The sequence below is a fragment of the Polypterus senegalus genome, unplaced genomic scaffold, assembly GCF_016835505.1.
Source record: "Polypterus senegalus isolate Bchr_013 unplaced genomic scaffold, ASM1683550v1 scaffold_5080, whole genome shotgun sequence".
In the NCBI taxonomy this organism is placed as follows: domain Eukaryota; kingdom Metazoa; phylum Chordata; class Cladistia; order Polypteriformes; family Polypteridae; genus Polypterus; species Polypterus senegalus.
This window is the reverse complement of record NW_024386561.1, coordinates 1-17,077: the sequence shown is the minus strand read 5'-3', so window position 1 is coordinate 17,077 and position 17,077 is coordinate 1. Positions and strand designations below refer to the sequence as shown.

Here is a 17,077-nt window from a genome sequence, read left to right as displayed (position 1 = left end):
CACAGTGGTGGAGAGTTCTAACTTAAAATGCTGCCTTGATTTATATTACCTCTCCTTATTTGTGGACATGTTACCTCTTGTTAAATCAATTTTTGTCAAATATTCAACTTATTCACCCTGGTTCCCAAGTGTACTTAACTGAATGAAATCCGAAACCCACAGGCCAGTCTGAGGTCACAGTGTTGCAATTCATAATTTAAAATTAGCTATCTTCTTTCTTCCTCTGATGTTCCTTAGGGGCTTTATTTTGGACCCATTATTGTTCATAATATACTCATTTCCATTAGGCAACATTATCTGAAAATTTGATATTCACTTTCATACATAGACAGATGACATTCAGCTTTATTTAGCCACAAACGGATTTTCTTCTGAACAACTTTTACTCTCCACAAATTTATTAATGAAGTGCAGGTCTAGGTTTCAATTTTTGCCAGTTGAATATAAATATCCCGAACTTAAGGGATGTGTTTAGGACCAGGGAACAAACTAAAATCCTCTTTCTTCAAACAGGATTTAAATGCTGACACTGATGGGGCTTGTCTAATTTTGGTAGGCAGTTTCTTCCATAGTTGCAGTACCCTGTGGCTGAAGACTTTGCCTCCTACACTAGCTTTATTTATTCTTAGAATTATGGAGGCCTGCATCATGAGGTTGAAATGTACATCCTGGACTTTAGGCGCTAATAATTTCTATAAGGTAAGGAGAGGTATACCAAATGTTTCTAGTGTAAAGGTTGATCTCCTCACACTCCTTAGTTTTTTTTACAATGTTTCCTCCTCATTTGCAGTTTTTTGTTTAGAGCTTACTTTTCCATCATCTTGTACTTGGTCCATACTACCCATTTGATTCTTTCCAAAAAATAACTATTTTCAAGCAATATTTAACATTGCATTTTTATTCATGCAATTTATATAGAAGATTTTAAATTTGTAAGTGGGTGAATGTGTCCACCATATAACTAATTAAAATTTAAATAATATAAATCATGGATTCTAATGATTTCTACTTTCATATTGGAAGAAAGGATTGTGTGACCAAGAGGTATCTGACGCTTTAATCACTTACTTAGCTTTGTTAGGAAGAACATAACCCATATTGTTATCAGTCAAGGCAAGGATAATTTAACCTTAAGGGCTGAGGATATTGTCAGGAATGATTAGCAACACATTTTGAGACACTTTTGAATGTTGTTTTTCAGCATTCTTCAGAAGAAGTAATTCTAGAGGTATCTGGTAAAGTTGGGTCTAGCATTGATGGAGGTTATGTTGGTAGTTCAAAAGATTCACATTGTCAAGTGTATTGAAATAGATGAGAACCATATAGAAATTGTGCTTAGTCTTGATTAGCAGATGAGTTGGTGGTCTGAAGTGTTAAACAGTAATTAGGATGAATGTTTCAGTTATAAAGGAAACATAGTCCTCACCATCTCTGGAAATGGCTATGCTGGAATACTTGGAGATCACAACCAATGATTATCCCTACATTCAGAAGGATTAATTTGTATCCTGACAGTGGAATGGTGAACTCGCTTTCCCCCCTTGAAAGTAAATTTGATGGATAAAGTGAGACTGAAGTTCCAGTCAGGTCATGTGCCCTAGGGTTTATTGTCTGGTGTGGGAGATTGTTATTAGATTAAAGTTTTCAGGAACTATACTGGACATGTCTATGAGAACTGGGATCCCATGGGATGCAAGAGGGTGGCCAAATTGAGACTGTGGCACAAATGCAGGATGACAAATTGTCTTCAATGTTTAATAACACTCCTGTAAAGTCTTAATACTTTGAATATTAACACAATTTTACAATATAAAACTTGTTTACATATTAAAAATTAAATTGTTATGACATTATTTTTATGATATCATTTCCAAGCACCCTCTGTTCAGAACATATTGAAAAATTGTAGCCAGCAGATCTGAAAAGGGCAATCAAAACAGACCAATGCAGCACAATAAAAGAGACAGAGAAGTCAGACATCTGGACCAGCTTTTCACTGGTTTTAGATTCAGGTGAAAAGGAGCTAAACTATCTGAGCTGTGACAAATGTGGCAAAGTTTTAAAGTTCAATGGACACAAATCAGGTACCATCTACCATATATTTGTTTAATCCTCGCAGTGGGACCACCAGGGAGCGCACAGATCCCCAAACCCATGACACAACAGGCACAGATACAAGATCAAGCATGAGACACATTTTTTTATTCATGTGGGAAGTGCTTCTTTCTCGCTCTCCACAGCAGCAAGTACAGTACAATAAACACCAATACAGCACACAGTACTTACTTCTCTTGTCCCTCCTTCTTTCTCTCACACCTCCACTGCTTTTTCCAGTTCCTCCTGACTCCAGGTCTTTGAATGGAGTGAGGCAGGTCCTTTTATGGAGCACCCGGAAATGCCCCAAGTGTCCAGTGATCTCCTTCCAGGCGTACTTCTGGGGGGGTGGCAGTCCTGCTGAGGAGGGCTCAGCAGTGTTGAGCTTCTATGCTCCAAATCCAACGGGGGGAGGTTTCTGGGGGCTGCTATGTTTCATCCCAGGAAAGGTATTGCCCCATACAAGCTCCTTCCCCTGATTCTTCCCTTAAGAAGGTGTCCCAGCCAGGTAAAAGTCCCTTCTATCAAATTTAAACCGGTCAAATGAAAATGTGTTTCAGAAAAAAGCAAGATGTGGTCCCTGCTAGTATTAAGCAACAAACAATAGCAAAATGTGTTGAACTTGTGTGTCAAGATACCTGTATTATCGTTATGCATCTATATTTTTTTTCATTATGGCAAAAGCTTTGAGGAGCTTTCCTGCAAAACACACCTGCAAAATATGATAGATTTGACATCTGAAACATATTCCCTCTTTAAACATCATTGTTTGGGCAGCTGTAAGGGCTGAAATCAAACCTATCAAAAAATATATGGATACTCAATCACTACCAATATTTGGACACAAAACTATAAAAAAAATAATTTCTGTTGTGCACATTCACTACTGGTAAATAAATCTATCTTGTTTCATCGGTGTTATTTGTGATTACTCTTGAAGACAGCACTTACAAAACTGTGAAAGTATTTGCAGCTTGCATTTTCTAAAAACTGCATACTTATAGAATAAGTGCATCACTGATTGTAAAGAGAGTTGACGAAGTCCATGGGACCAGCATTATGGGTGCACTCTGTTCAATTGTATTGCCCACACCCTTAATGTGACTCAGAAGTGCTTTTGTCCTAATTGTGAAACAATATGTAGGCATGAGATGAAATTCCATCTTTGAAATATTAAATTAAATAATTCACCAGTATAACCAGATCAGAACCTCACTCCTTGCCAACAATCAGTATAACAAAACTACATGCATTGATATTAATACACTAAAAGCAGTGCCTGTTTTCCTGAAACTATTATAGGCATGAGAAATGACCTTGAGTCTGGCAATTCCACCCTCTGGTTGTCATTTGCTCTTCTGTGGTCTGGCTGACTTAAGTAACACTGCTCAGCAATAATAACTTTTAGACTATTACTATAGCAATTTCTTATACAAGATCTGTAGCTCAAAGTGCTTTACAGGAAGTTAAAAATTAAATTTACAGTTAAAATGATAATTAAATAAAATAATAAAATAATATGTAAAAAAATAAATAATACAGATAAACAAGTAAGTAGTAGAAATGCCAGAGTCCTTAAATATACATTAAATTACAAAACTCATTTGTTAAGTCTCTTAATGATTATAATGATACATCTGGTTAGGTAGCAGCCAAGGACATGAAATCAAAAACTCCAGTTTGCAAAATGCTGTAGAAAATGAATCTGCAACCTTACAGATGAACACAGAGTACTTTGATCAAATGGCAGAGGCAGAAAATGCCACCAGAGACAACCAGAAAAGAAAACAGTATAGGAGAGATAAGTAATGATTGTAAATGTAGAAAATATGTGATATTGCAGTATGTAATCTATACTATTAGAACTGCTCACAAAAGAAAACAATAGCACAACTATGAAAAAAGCCAACTTAAAAAGAGGGTTTTTAGGTTTAATTTAAAATGCTTCACAGTTTTAGCCTAGTGCATCTCTATTGGTAAAGCATTCCAGATTTTTGTGTATAACAGCAAGAAGGCCATGTCACCCTTTTTTGTGTTCAGCTCTTGAAATGATTGGCAAAGCAGCATTAAAGAATCTAAGATTACAACTGATAATATGAGGACAGGCACTCCAAAATATGAGAAGGAGCAAGATTAGTCAGAGCTTTATATATTATTATAGTAAACTCTGTTCTAAAGGAGGGATGTTTAATATTACGCCAAATTCAACATTATAGCCCGAGCTCTCAGAAACTGTAGCTGTGTTTGTCTCTTAACCTGGGAATAAAGGAGACAGTAGCAGATCACCTCCATTTAAAGGTTAAGTTCCATATTTTTCAAGTTGAATGTTATTTTTTCAGAAACATGGCATATATGTATTTACCATGCAAGATTGTATTTTAAAGTTGAGTGTCTTCTATATTTTTTAAAAAATACATAGCCTGTCCTGGTGTTTTATAATGGAAGTCATGGGGCATGGGTCCCGACCGGAAAACAAATGCCTGAAAACATACTGAAAATGTCCACATTGAAGCAGAAATAGTTTAGATATAAGAAAACCCTGCATCCTGTGTTTCTACCACATGTTTGTGACAACAAAAGGGATCAGGAAACAGTAAGTTTATTACATATTCCTAATACTGTTTTTTTTTTTTTGAGGTAAGGATAAGTTACCAATTCTGTTGTGTGATAACACTGGCCTTCGTGGGTGGAGTTCTGACATAATTACAGAAATACACATGATGCCAAGCATGTGGCATAGATAGTTTTGAGAACCATGCCCCTGGAGATGAGAGGTTGTTGTGGAGGAAGGCAAGCACTGAGTTACAGCGCACAGATGGTCTTCTTTGAAAATGGCAGAATCTTATAATATCAGTGTTTTTTGTTTGAAAATGACATGTATAAGTTATTTACAATGTATGTGTAATCTTAAGAAACAGATCAGTGCACAATAAATTTTCAATAAAATGGACATATTCAGTAAGTACATTTTTAGGCTTTTGTTTTCTGGTCGGGCCTGGTGCCCTATGACTTCCATTATAAAATGCAAGTTACAAGCTATGTGTTTCTTTTTAAAATTATTGAAAAAAATTAACATTAGAGCACAATTTTGCATGGCAAATGAATACAGTATCTACTGTGTTTGTGAAGAAATATCTTTGACTTGAAAAATACCATGAGTATACCATATTCTTCTTTTGAATTCAAATTTTAAATGAAACATTGTTATTTACAATAGTTAACAGTTCAACAGTTTAAAAAATTCAATTGTACAGTAGTTGAGGCATATTAATTACCGTGTTATTTTACAGTAACATTAGAAATTTACATTCTATTTCTGTCTGTTTTTGCCAGATTAAAAGTGCAGTCTTTTTTTCATGCACATGTAGGGCTTGACATGTTTTAAACAGCAACCATCTTAAAGAGATGAAAAGATAAAAACTGAAATCCTTGTTCACATACTGCAATAAAAGGTTAATATGTTTAAAATCTGTGTTGATCCTGCTTTCATCCAAATAAAACTCTTCTCCTAAAATATTTAAAGTAATGTTTATTATTTGTTTACTTTAGAGGAATATATTCCTGCACTTTCTGGAATAGATTGGAGCAGTTAGGAATATCTGTGGGATCAGCTTGCAACGCATGATTTATTTGTGTCTGTCTGTCTGTTTTTTTTTTGGTTTTTTTTTGAGTACCAGGGTAGAGTAAGGAAGAGGATCATCATCAATTGTTATTCATTGTTATACACTTTTTTCTTTTAGCTGATACTTCTATCTAAGGTAACTAATGAGTCAGAACACTTGCAGTTTAAGTGACAAACTCTCCACCAGGAAAGTGAAATTCTTTTACAGTAAGACTGAAACTTAACTTTTTCTGCATTCTGTGCATTAATTCAGTCAATCAGTTGCCCTGCCATTTAAAGTGTCTAATACACTGACATTCATGACTTGACTACATTATTCTGGTAATTCAGACATTAATTGTATTGCACATATTCACTGTAAATATACAGTAGATCAGTATTTACTGTAAGTGTGTTGTATGTGTATTTGGTTCCATCTATTTAATTTTATCTAAACAGTCAGTTTATCAAAATTTTTACTATTATTACTAGTATTTTGTCTTCTTGCACTAAATATTATGCTAGTCATTTTTTAATTCACATAGCTTTAGTTGCAGATATTTTTATTTGATGCTGTTTTTAGAAAGTAAGTACAGTAAAATCGTAAAGAAACACTTTGCAATTTGTTGTTACTTTTCCCAGTAAAATAATGTTCTGCCAATACAAAATTGTGTATGGATCACACACAATAAAAAATATAATTGTAATTAATATGTACTGAAACCAAAATGCAATTAAAAATGTCTTGTTTTTTTATTTTTTTTATTTTTATCTTACAGGAAGGCAATGCACACAGATACAATACTTGACACCAGAACGTTCTGCACGCCTCATTAAAGAAATTTTGTCATCAACCTGGCCTAGTAGAGATTTGGTAGTCCAATGGTACCCAGAGAGTCAAGAGAAGAAACATCCAAGCATCACCTGGTTAAAAATGGTTTGGAAGTACTTATACATACATTTTGCAGATGATCTCAGTATTTTTGACGACATGCCGTTGATTCCAAATGGTCCCTTAGATGATAATTTGACATCATTGGAGCTTCTAAGATTAAAAACACCTTCTCCAATAATTTTAGAAAATGAAGGTGAATCCCCTCTACCTGAATTCCTTCCTGAAATAATTGAAAAAGTTGGTGGAATTGTTGTGAAAAAATTGGATCCAACCTTGCAACACCCTCTACTCAAAAAATATACTCACCCTCCAACTCCTAGCTCAGTATTACAGATCATGGACAGAATGTCTCCTCAAAGAATAGCCAGTCAGGTTGCAGCTTTTCCAACAAAGCTCAAGATTGCCCTGAGACATTATTTTGCTGGCTTACAGGATATCAATGAGAAAGAAAGTCAATTATTGCATGATCTGATGATATTTAATAAAATTGGACAGTCATCAGATTCATTTACAATGATAAGGGGAAGCAAAGTTTTGCATCATACAGCTAAACTCCCTCCAGGCATTAGAATGTCAGCCACAGTTGTTGACAGCAGTGATGAAGCTACTATTCGACTTGTTACAATGCTGAAAGTGGAACAACTGAAAAGTACAGACTGCTTGAAGCTAATAATTGATGATATTGAAAAAGGTTTTTACTCTAAGGAGGAAGTAACAGACATCATGCTATGGGTTCTTAAACACTTGCAATACTTAAAAAATGAATGCTCCTTAGTGGTGGATTGGCTATCATCATTGAAGTTTATTCTTACTTCGCAAGGAAAGCTTGTTGCTGCCAAAGACCTCTTTGATCCAGAAATCGAAATTTTGAAAAACTTATTTTATTCAGATGAACATGTTTGGTTTCCTCCTACTATATATACTTCATCTTCAGATACTGTTCATTCTTTAAGACAGGTGGGCTTAAAAAATGAATTGCAGCTAAACGAAAAGGATTTTCTGCAAATAGCAAAGAAAATCGAACAGTTGCAAAAAAATGTTAAAACTGAAAGAGATGCTATTTTTAAGAAAGCTGAGACACTTCTTAAAGTACTAAATAAGCATGGAAACCTTGTAAAATCAACAGAGGCCCAATTGTCTTTACAGAAAATAAAATGGGTTCCAGTCTGCAAGGAAAGACCTCCAAATTACCCGCAATCCCTTGCATGGAAAGGAGATTCATTGAGTTTGAGCTGTCTAAGTAGTATGTGTGATGTGTCTCATGCTGTATTGGTGGGCTCATCAGTTGCTCTTGTCGAGCACATTTCTCCAAGTATGAAAAAAGCTCTTAAACTTTCAATAGAGCCTCAAGTGGACCAGGTGCTGCAGCATTTAAAAGCTGTTATTGACTGGCATCGGTCACAGCAATTTACTACTGAAGATTGGTATCAGTTTCAGCAGATTCTACTGGAAATATATGAATTTATGCAAGAACACTTAGAAAATGCTGGCCAAGTATTGAAAACATTGACGTTTGATTGGATTTGGACAGGCAAGACTTTTGCCTCTCCAGCACAGACCGTTTTAAAACCAATTCTGGATTTAGATTTACAGCCATATCTGCATTCTTTGCCAAAAACCATGGTAAAATTCCACAGACTTTTCCGGATTTCTGGATCACTGGAAGAAGCAGTACCTAGTCATGTTTTTCAAGTTATTAATTGTATTAAAGAGAAGTGTAATGGGGAAATGTCACCTGAGGAGAGCAAGGAGAACCTGTTATTGTTGCTTAGCATTTTTAGATGGCTATACAACAGTCAGACTCCCGTAGATCTTGATACAGCTGTCCCCATACTTTACAACAAAGATCCTGCCAGATTAGTAATGAGGTCTATTCATGAATGTAGCTATTGTGACATAAAAGTGGATGACTTAAATGACTTAATTGATGATGTCTCAGAGCCAATCATTCTGGTACATGATGACATCCCTATGAAAACTGCTGAGTGGTTGAAAGTTCCATGTCTAAGTACAAGATTAATCAATCCAGAAAATTTAGGCTTTGAACAGTCTGGTCAAAGGGAACCTCTAACTGTACGAATAAAAAACATTTTAGAAGAGTACCCATCTGTTTCAGACATTTTCAAAGAACTATTACAAAATGCGGATGATGCAAGTGCAACAGAGTGCAGTTTCCTAATTGATATGCGCAAAAACCTTGACATGCGTGAAAATCTACTGGATCCAGGTATGGCTATTTGCCATGGCCCTGCTTTGTGGTCTTTTAACAACTCTGTTTTTTCTGATTCAGATTTCTTGAACATAACCAGGTTAGGTGGCTCAATAAAGCGATGTGAAGTTGACAAAGTGGGAAAATTTGGACTTGGATTTAATTCTGTTTACCATGTAACTGATATTCCCATCATTATGAGCCGAGAATTCATGATCATGTTTGACCCCAATATTAATCATATAAATAAACATATTAGAGATAAATCAAACCCTGGAATTAAAATCAATTGGAGTAAACAACAGAAGCGATTAAGAAAGTTTCCTAACCAGTTTAAGCCCTTCATTAATGTCTTTAATTGCCAGTTGCCACTAACTTTAGAGTCACCATACCGGTACAACGGGACTCTCTTCCGGCTTCCTTTCAGAACTGAACAAGAGGCAGCTGTGAGTGAAATAAGCAGTGTCTATTATAATACAACTGACATTTACTCGCTTGTAGATGAGTTCAGCATTTGTGGACATAGGCTGATTCTTTTTACGCAACATGTTGGTACTATGTTTTTGAAATACTTGAAATCGGAAGAGCCAAACCCAGCAGTTTCACAAGATGTTGTTATCATCAAGAAGTTGGTATGCCCCTCTAAAGCTATGTATGGACCAGTAAGCATCTTAAAATCAGCAGCAAAGGTAATGAAAAAAGCTTCCCACTCAAATAAAGTGCCCTCTGATCCTCCAAAGTCATCTTCTCTTATTCGAATAATAGTTGAAGAATTCCATCATGTCTTCAGACGTATAGTTGATCTTCAGTCACCCCTTTTTAGAGGTCCAGAAGATGACCCTGCTTCTTACTTTGAATCAGCAGCAAAAGGAACCCAGGGAAAAAGAGGTAGTGATGAAATGCAACAGAAGGCAATAGATGTAACCAACTGGCTTATTTCTTCTTGCATGGATGTTGGAGAAGCACTTAAATTTTCAATAAATGAAAGTGGTAAAAGATTGGGATTAGTGCCCTGTGGTGGAGTTGCAGTTTTGCTCTCAGAAACAGAGGACCATAAGTGGACTGTTAAAACAAATTCTAGCCCCATTGGTGAAGTGTTTTGCTATCTACCACTTCGAATAAAGACTGGATTGCCAGTCCATATCAATGGATGTTTTGCTGTCACCTCTAATCGAAAGGAGGTCTGGAAGACTGATACAAAAGGCAGATGGAACTCTGTGTTCATGAGGCATGTAGTAGTCCAGGCTTATTTGGAAGCCCTTAGCACACTCCGGGTCATGTCAGTCAGTGGTGAGCTAGTTGACTACAAATACTATGCAGCATGGCCCGATCCAGGATCTGTACATGATGATTTTGCTTTAATATCTCAAGGAGTATACCAAGAAATTTCCAAAGGCGGCGAAAAAGACATTGCCAAATTGTTCTCAGATGGACACAGCTGGGTTTCTATTAATTATGTCAGGTTCCTTGATGACATTTTACTGAGCAGACAGGATATTGGCCCAGCAGCTTTTGAGATTTTTTTGAAGTATCTTGGTAAAAGTGGATCCCAAAACCTATGTGCAGTTGAGCTGCCATATTGGATCAAAGAGGGATTTGAAGATGCAGGATGCAAAAGCATTTTACAAGAAAACACCTTAACTGAAAAACAGTTTTTCACAAATGTGTTTTTTCCACATATCCAAGAAATTGAAAAAAATCTCAGGGATCCCTTGATGCTGTATGTTTTAAATGAAAAAGTAGAGGAATTTGCTTCAATTGTGAAAGTAACTCCGTGTGTACCATGTTCTGCCAAATCACATAAACTGGTTCTCCCATCAAGCCTCATTCATCCAGAGGGCAGGGTGGCCAAACTGTATGATGCAGATGATGGCCGTTTCCCACAGGGAACTTCTCAAGATTATATAAATCCAGTCTGTTTGATAAAACTTGTCCAACTGGGAATGGCAAAGGATGATATTTCTTGGGATGATTTAATAGAACGTGCTGAGTCAGTAGCAGCTCTCAACAAAACTGACCACAATGCAGCATGTCAGAGAAGCAGTATTATACTCAGCTTGATTGACGAAAAGTTAAAGCTAAAAGAAAACCAAGAAGAGCTAGCTAATAAATTGAAGAATATTTGTTTTCTTCCTTTTTTGACAAAGCCTGCTGGTTTCTCATTACCTTGGTATGGAAACAATTTTGAACATTCAGTGATGTTTGCAGCAAATGACCTTTACACAACTGATCACCAGGATACAGTCTGCTTAATGAAGCCAATACTAAATGAAAATTCTCCTTCCTTTAAAGGGTGTGGTCCAATCACACTAGCAGTGAAGGACTTTTTAGGGTTAATAAAGAAGCCATCAGTTGATCTTGTTATCAGCCAATTGAAGGAACTTTCAAAATCATTTGATGGTGTTACCCTGTATCAAGAAAATATTACTAATGCATGTTACAAATATCTTCATGAGGAAATACTACAGAATGAAGGCACATGTGAAGAAGTAACAAAACAATTTGGAATGTTCAATTCCATTCTTGTTGAGAACAGCTATGTTGATCCTGCTAAAGTTGCCTTCTGTCTTAACTTTGATTCAGCTCCTTATTTGTATCAGCTACCCAATAAATACCGGCACAGTTTCCGTGAATTATTTGAGCGTTCTGGTGTGCAGCGGACCTTCTCAGTGGAAAATTTTGCTGCTGTACTTGAAGCTGTTAAAAATGATTGTGGCTGTGGTCAGCTTACTGAAGACAACTTCCAGTTATGCCGCAGAATCATCAGTGAAGGAATCTGGGGTTTAATCCGAGATAAAAACCAAGAATTTTGCCAAAGCAAATATGGTAACATATTGTTACCAGACACCAATCTTACTCTGCAAGCGGCCAAATCTCTGTGCTACAATGATTGCCCTTGGATTAAAGTCAGGGATACATCTGTCAAGTATTGTCACAGTGATATTCCTAGAGAAGTAGCAGTGAAGTTAGGTGCAGTACCCAAGCGCCACAAAGCCTTAGAGCGCTATGCATCCAATATTTGTTTTACCACACTTGGAAGTGAATTTGGGCAAAAAGAAAAACTCACAAGTCGAATTAAAAGTATTCTTAATGCATATCCGTCAGAAAAGGAAATGTTAAAGGAGCTTCTTCAAAATGCAGATGATGCTAAAGCTACAGAAATTTATTTTGTGTATGATCCAAGAGATCATCCAACAGATAGAATATTTGATGATAAATGGATCCCCCTTCAGGGCCCTTCTCTTTGTGTCTACAACAATCAACCATTTACAGAAGATGATATCAGAGGAATTCAGAATCTAGGAAGAGGAACAAAAGAAGGGAATCCTGGTAAAACCGGGCAATATGGTATAGGCTTTAATTCAGTATATCATATCACTGACTGTCCTTCCTTTATATCAAATAATGACATTCTTTGCATATTTGATCCTCATGCAAGATATGCACCAGGGTCAACGTCTGTCAGTCCAGGGAGAATGTTTAGGGACTTGGATGCTGACTTTAGGACACAGTTTTCTGATGTACTTAATCTGTATTTGGGAGACCATTTTAAGCTTAACCATTCAACAATGTTCCGATTTCCAATACGGAATACTGAAATGGCTAAAGTATCAGAAATTTCTTCAGTTCCTGCCTCAGACAGAATGGTACAAAATCTGTTGGACAAGCTCAGGGCTGATGGAGCAGAGCTCCTTATGTTTTTGAATCACATGGAAAAAATTTCTATCTGTGAAATTAATAAGAGCACTGGAGAACTGAAGGTCTTGTACTCTGTAATCGCCAAAATAACAGAGGGAGATCGACTGAAACGCAAACAGTTCCATGCCTCTGTAATAGACAGTGTCACCAAAAAAAAGCCACTGCCAAATATACCAGTACAGCAGATCACTTACACTATGGATATAGAGGACTCTGAAGGCAACCTTACAACTTGGCTGGTATGTAACCGATCGGGATTTGCAAACATGGAAGATGTCTCAAAAAGTGTCATATCTGCACACAAGAATGAAGATATCACACTTTTTCCTCGGGGTGGTGTTGCGGCTTGCATTAGTCATAATTATAAAAAGCTTTACAGAGCTTTTTGCTTTTTACCTTTGTCTCTGGAAACGGGATTACCTTTTCATGTAAATGGTCATTTTGCTTTGGATTCTGCAAGGCGAAATCTGTGGCGAGATGACAATGGTGTTGGAGTGAGAAGTGACTGGAATAATAACCTTATGACTGCTTTGATTGCTCCAGCTTATGTAGAGCTGCTTATACAATTAAAACGGCGTTCTTTTTCCGGTGCTGATCCAACCATTACAGTAATACAGGGCACACCTTTTCATATTGTGAAAGATACTTTGAAAAAGTTTCTTTCATTTTTCCCAGTAAATAGGCTTGACTTTCAGCCAGACTGGTATTGTCTTGTTAAGGCTGTGTACAGGTGTATTCATGCAGATTTAAAACGTTTACTTCCTGTTGTAAGAGCTCCCCACATGGACAACACAGAATTACACTCCACTATTTATATATCCTGGGTAAATACGTCCACAACCAATAAAGGGAGAGCATTTTTTGATAATTTGCTTCAAGATGAACTCCAGCATCTGAAAAACACGGAATATAACATTACTACGCGAAAAACAATTGCAGAAAATGTGTATAGATTGAAAACCATGTTGTTAGATGTTGGTTTTAACTTGGTTTATAGCTGTGAGGAAACAGCAAGCCTGTATTACTGTCTTGAAGATGCTGGGATTCCTGTAAGCTATGTCACACCAGCAGATGTAAGATCATTTCTTTTAACCTTTTCAGCTCCAGACGCGTGCTGCCACATTGGAAAACTTCCATGTCGATTACAGCAGTCTAATTTCAAACTTTTTCATAGCCTTAAACTTCTGGTTGACTACTGTTTCAAAGACGCAGAGGAGAGTGAAATTAAAATTGAAGGACTGCCACTGTTGATTACCATGGACAACATTCTCCAAGTGTTTGATGGAAAGCGGGCAAAGTTTTTGACAACTTATCATGATTTGATTTCCCCACGTAAGGAACTTTTCATGAATACTCTCTACATGAAGTATAGCACTCTTCTCATGAATTGCGGTGTTGCTAAGACCTTTGACATCAGTAGCTTTGGTGATTTATTATCTTCAGTATTACCACGTGAATATAAGACAAAGTCTTTTGTTAGGTGGAAAGAAAACTATGCCAGTGAATCTTGGCTGAAAAGTACTTGGCACTTCATTAGTGAAAATGTATGCATCAAAGAGGAACAAGCAGATACTAAGCCAAAATTTGATACAGTCCTCGATATATTAAAGGATTGGGCACTGCTTCCATGTATAAAGTTTATGGTCTCCAGCAATAAATTAGTTGTTCCTGAGTGTGATATCCTTTTACCCCTGAGCTTGATATATGCTGCTATTTTTCCAAATGGACAAAATGACAGAGTATTTCACACTTTGATGAAAGGAGGATGTGTACAGTTAGCCCTTAACAAAATATGTTCAAAAGAAAATTCCTTGGTGCCTTTGTTAGCTATGCACACAGCAAACACAGACAATCCGTCCAGCATACTAAAGGCAATTAACTACATGATACAATCTTCTGCTTTTAAGACTGAAAGATTAATGGATAATGACATTGAAGCACTACTTTTGTACTTCAATTGCAATCTAAGTAATCTATCTGAAAATGATGTGGAAAGATTGAAAATGCTACCTTGTTATAAGTCTGTCAGTGGCCAGTACACCAGCCTTTCAAAGTTTGCATCATGTTTTATATTGACAAAAATTATTCCTTCTGCTGACATGGAAAAGTGGGCTCAGTCAACATCATCTGCATTTCTTCTTGACAACCCCAATTTAAAAGAACTGTACTATTTCCTTGGTTGCGTTCCTATTGATGATCTTGAAGTTTATCTGAAACATCTTCTTCCTAAATTTGACAGTCTATCCTATGATGCTAAGATTGAGCACCTTGTTTATCTAAAAAGCAGACTTTCAAATATGGAAGATTCTTCAGGAATTAAAGAACAACTTTTTGAAAAACTTGAGAGTCTTTCTTTTATTTATGATGCAACAAAGAGGTTAAAACCTGCAAAAACATTCTTTGATCGTACTGTCAAGGTTTATGAAGTGATGCTCCCAGAAAAGGCTTTCATACCCCAGGATTTCTTTAAAAAGATTGAACAGTATGTAAAGCCTAAAAATGGAGCTACATTTATTTCTTCGTGGATATCATTCCTTAGAAATATAGGACTGAAATACATGGTTTCCCAGCTTCAGCTGCTGCAGTTTGCAAGGGACGTGAGCGTAAAGGCACAGGCTGAAAACTGGTCAAAGGAAAAAGCACAGACTATCGTTGACATTTTACTAAATCATATCTTTAATGAGCGGACAGATTTGTTTTTGGGTGTATTTCTCAAGGAGCTTTCAATAATTCCATTTTTATGTCCAGAACGTGCTCCAGCTGAACTTGTTCGACTTCATCCTCAGTATCAGGAGGTTAATAACACTCTCCCACTTATCCGCTTCAGTGGCTCACAGGTAAATCCAAAATTTAAGCAAACAGATGTTATGCAATTGCTTTGGACATCTTGCCCCATTCTCCCAGAAAAGGCCACACCAACAAGTATTAAGGAACAGGATGGAAGCAGTCAGGGAGCACAGGAGCAACTTGATCAAGTTTTGGCTATGCTGAGTGTCAACCTGGATCCACCTTTGGAAAAAGTTATTAGCAATTGCAAAAATATATGTAATCTAACTAACCTGGATGATGACATGGTGAAAACTAGGGTAAAAGTATTACGAAGTACGTATGATTTTCTGAATGCAGATAAAAGAGAATTTCGCTTCCAATTACGAGGAACTGCATTTGTTATGGTTGAAGATGGTTGGAAGTTACTTAAACCAGAAGAAGTTGTTATTAATCTCGATAATGAGTCTGACTTTAAGCCTTACTTGTATAAACTACCTTTGGAGCTTGGCACCTTTCACCAGCTTTTTAAGCTTCTTGGTACAGAAGACATTGTTTCCACAAAGCAATATGTTGAAGTTTTGTGCCGCATTTTTAGGAACTCTGAAGGAAAGCAACTTGATCCCAATGAAATGAGAACTGTAAAAAGGGCAGTATCAGGACTCTTTAAAAGTCTCCAGAATGAGCCAGTTCAAGTGCGGCAGGACTTAGAAAGCCTCAGAGACCTAATGTTTTACCTTCCCAGCCATGATGGAAGGCTTGCAAAATCTAACATGTTAGTTTTTGATGATGCTCCCCACTACAAAAGCAGAATTCAAGGCAACATTGGAGTTCAGATGCTTGTTGACCTTAGTCAGTGTTATTTAGGAAAAGATCATGCTTTCCATACAAAAATGATAATGCTTCTGCCACAAAAAATGAGGCCACAACTTCTTAGCAGCATTTTAGAGGAACAACTGGATGAAGAAACTCCAAAAATGTGTCAGTTTGGTGCTTTGTGCTCTCTTCAAGGTCGATTACAGCTTCTTCTTTCATCTGAGCAATTTATTACTGGGCTCATTCGAATTATGAAACATGAAAATGACAATGCTTTTGTGGTCAACGAAGAAAAAGCAGTTAGATTATGCAGGGCCCTTCGAGAAGGTTTAAAGGTTTCTTGTTTTGAGAAACTCCAGACAACCTTGAGGGTGAAAGGCTACAGCCCTATACCACACAGTAAAAGTGAAACTCTAGCATTTCTGAAAAGATATGGAAATTCTGTAATACATCTCTACATTCAACACTCAGACAGTAAGGATATAAACTTTTTGTTAGCGCTGGCAATGACACTGAAATCAGCAACAGACAATTTGATTTCTGATACCTCTTATCTGATAGCCATGCTTGGATGCAATGACATTTACAGGATTACTGAAAAACTTGACAATTTAGGTGTCAAATATGATTCCACTGAGCCATCCAAGCTTGAACTTCCACAGCCTGGTACACCCATTCCAGCAGAGATCCACCACATACTGCTTATGGATCCTATGAACGTTTTTTATCCTGGAGAGTATGTTGGATATCTTGTTGACTCTGAAGGGGGAGATGTATATGGATCTTACCAGCCAACCTACACATATGCTATTATAGTCCAAGAGGTGGTAAAAGAAGAAGAGGAGAACCCAGCCTTTTTGGGAAAGTACTTCCAAATTGACATTGGGTATAGTGAGTACAAGATAGTCAGCTCTCTGGATTTGTATAAATTTTCAAGGCAAGATGAAAGCTCTAATATAAGAGATAGTACTCCCTCAACACCAACAAGCCCATCAGA

The 17,077-nt window shown here is 36.8% G+C and overlaps 1 protein-coding gene across 1 annotated transcript; it reads left to right on the top strand.

The window, feature by feature from the left end:
* Nucleotides 1-633: 633 nt before the first annotated feature.
* LOC120522752 (sacsin-like) lies at nt 634-17,073 on the top strand (the record flags this gene model as incomplete). Its single annotated transcript, XM_039743483.1, has 3 exons — nt 634-699; nt 1,202-1,271; nt 6,475-17,073. Coding segments are annotated over exons 1-3 (10,735 nt in total), but the record flags the coding sequence as incomplete, so codon positions are not given.
* Nucleotides 17,074-17,077: the final 4 nt, after the last annotated feature.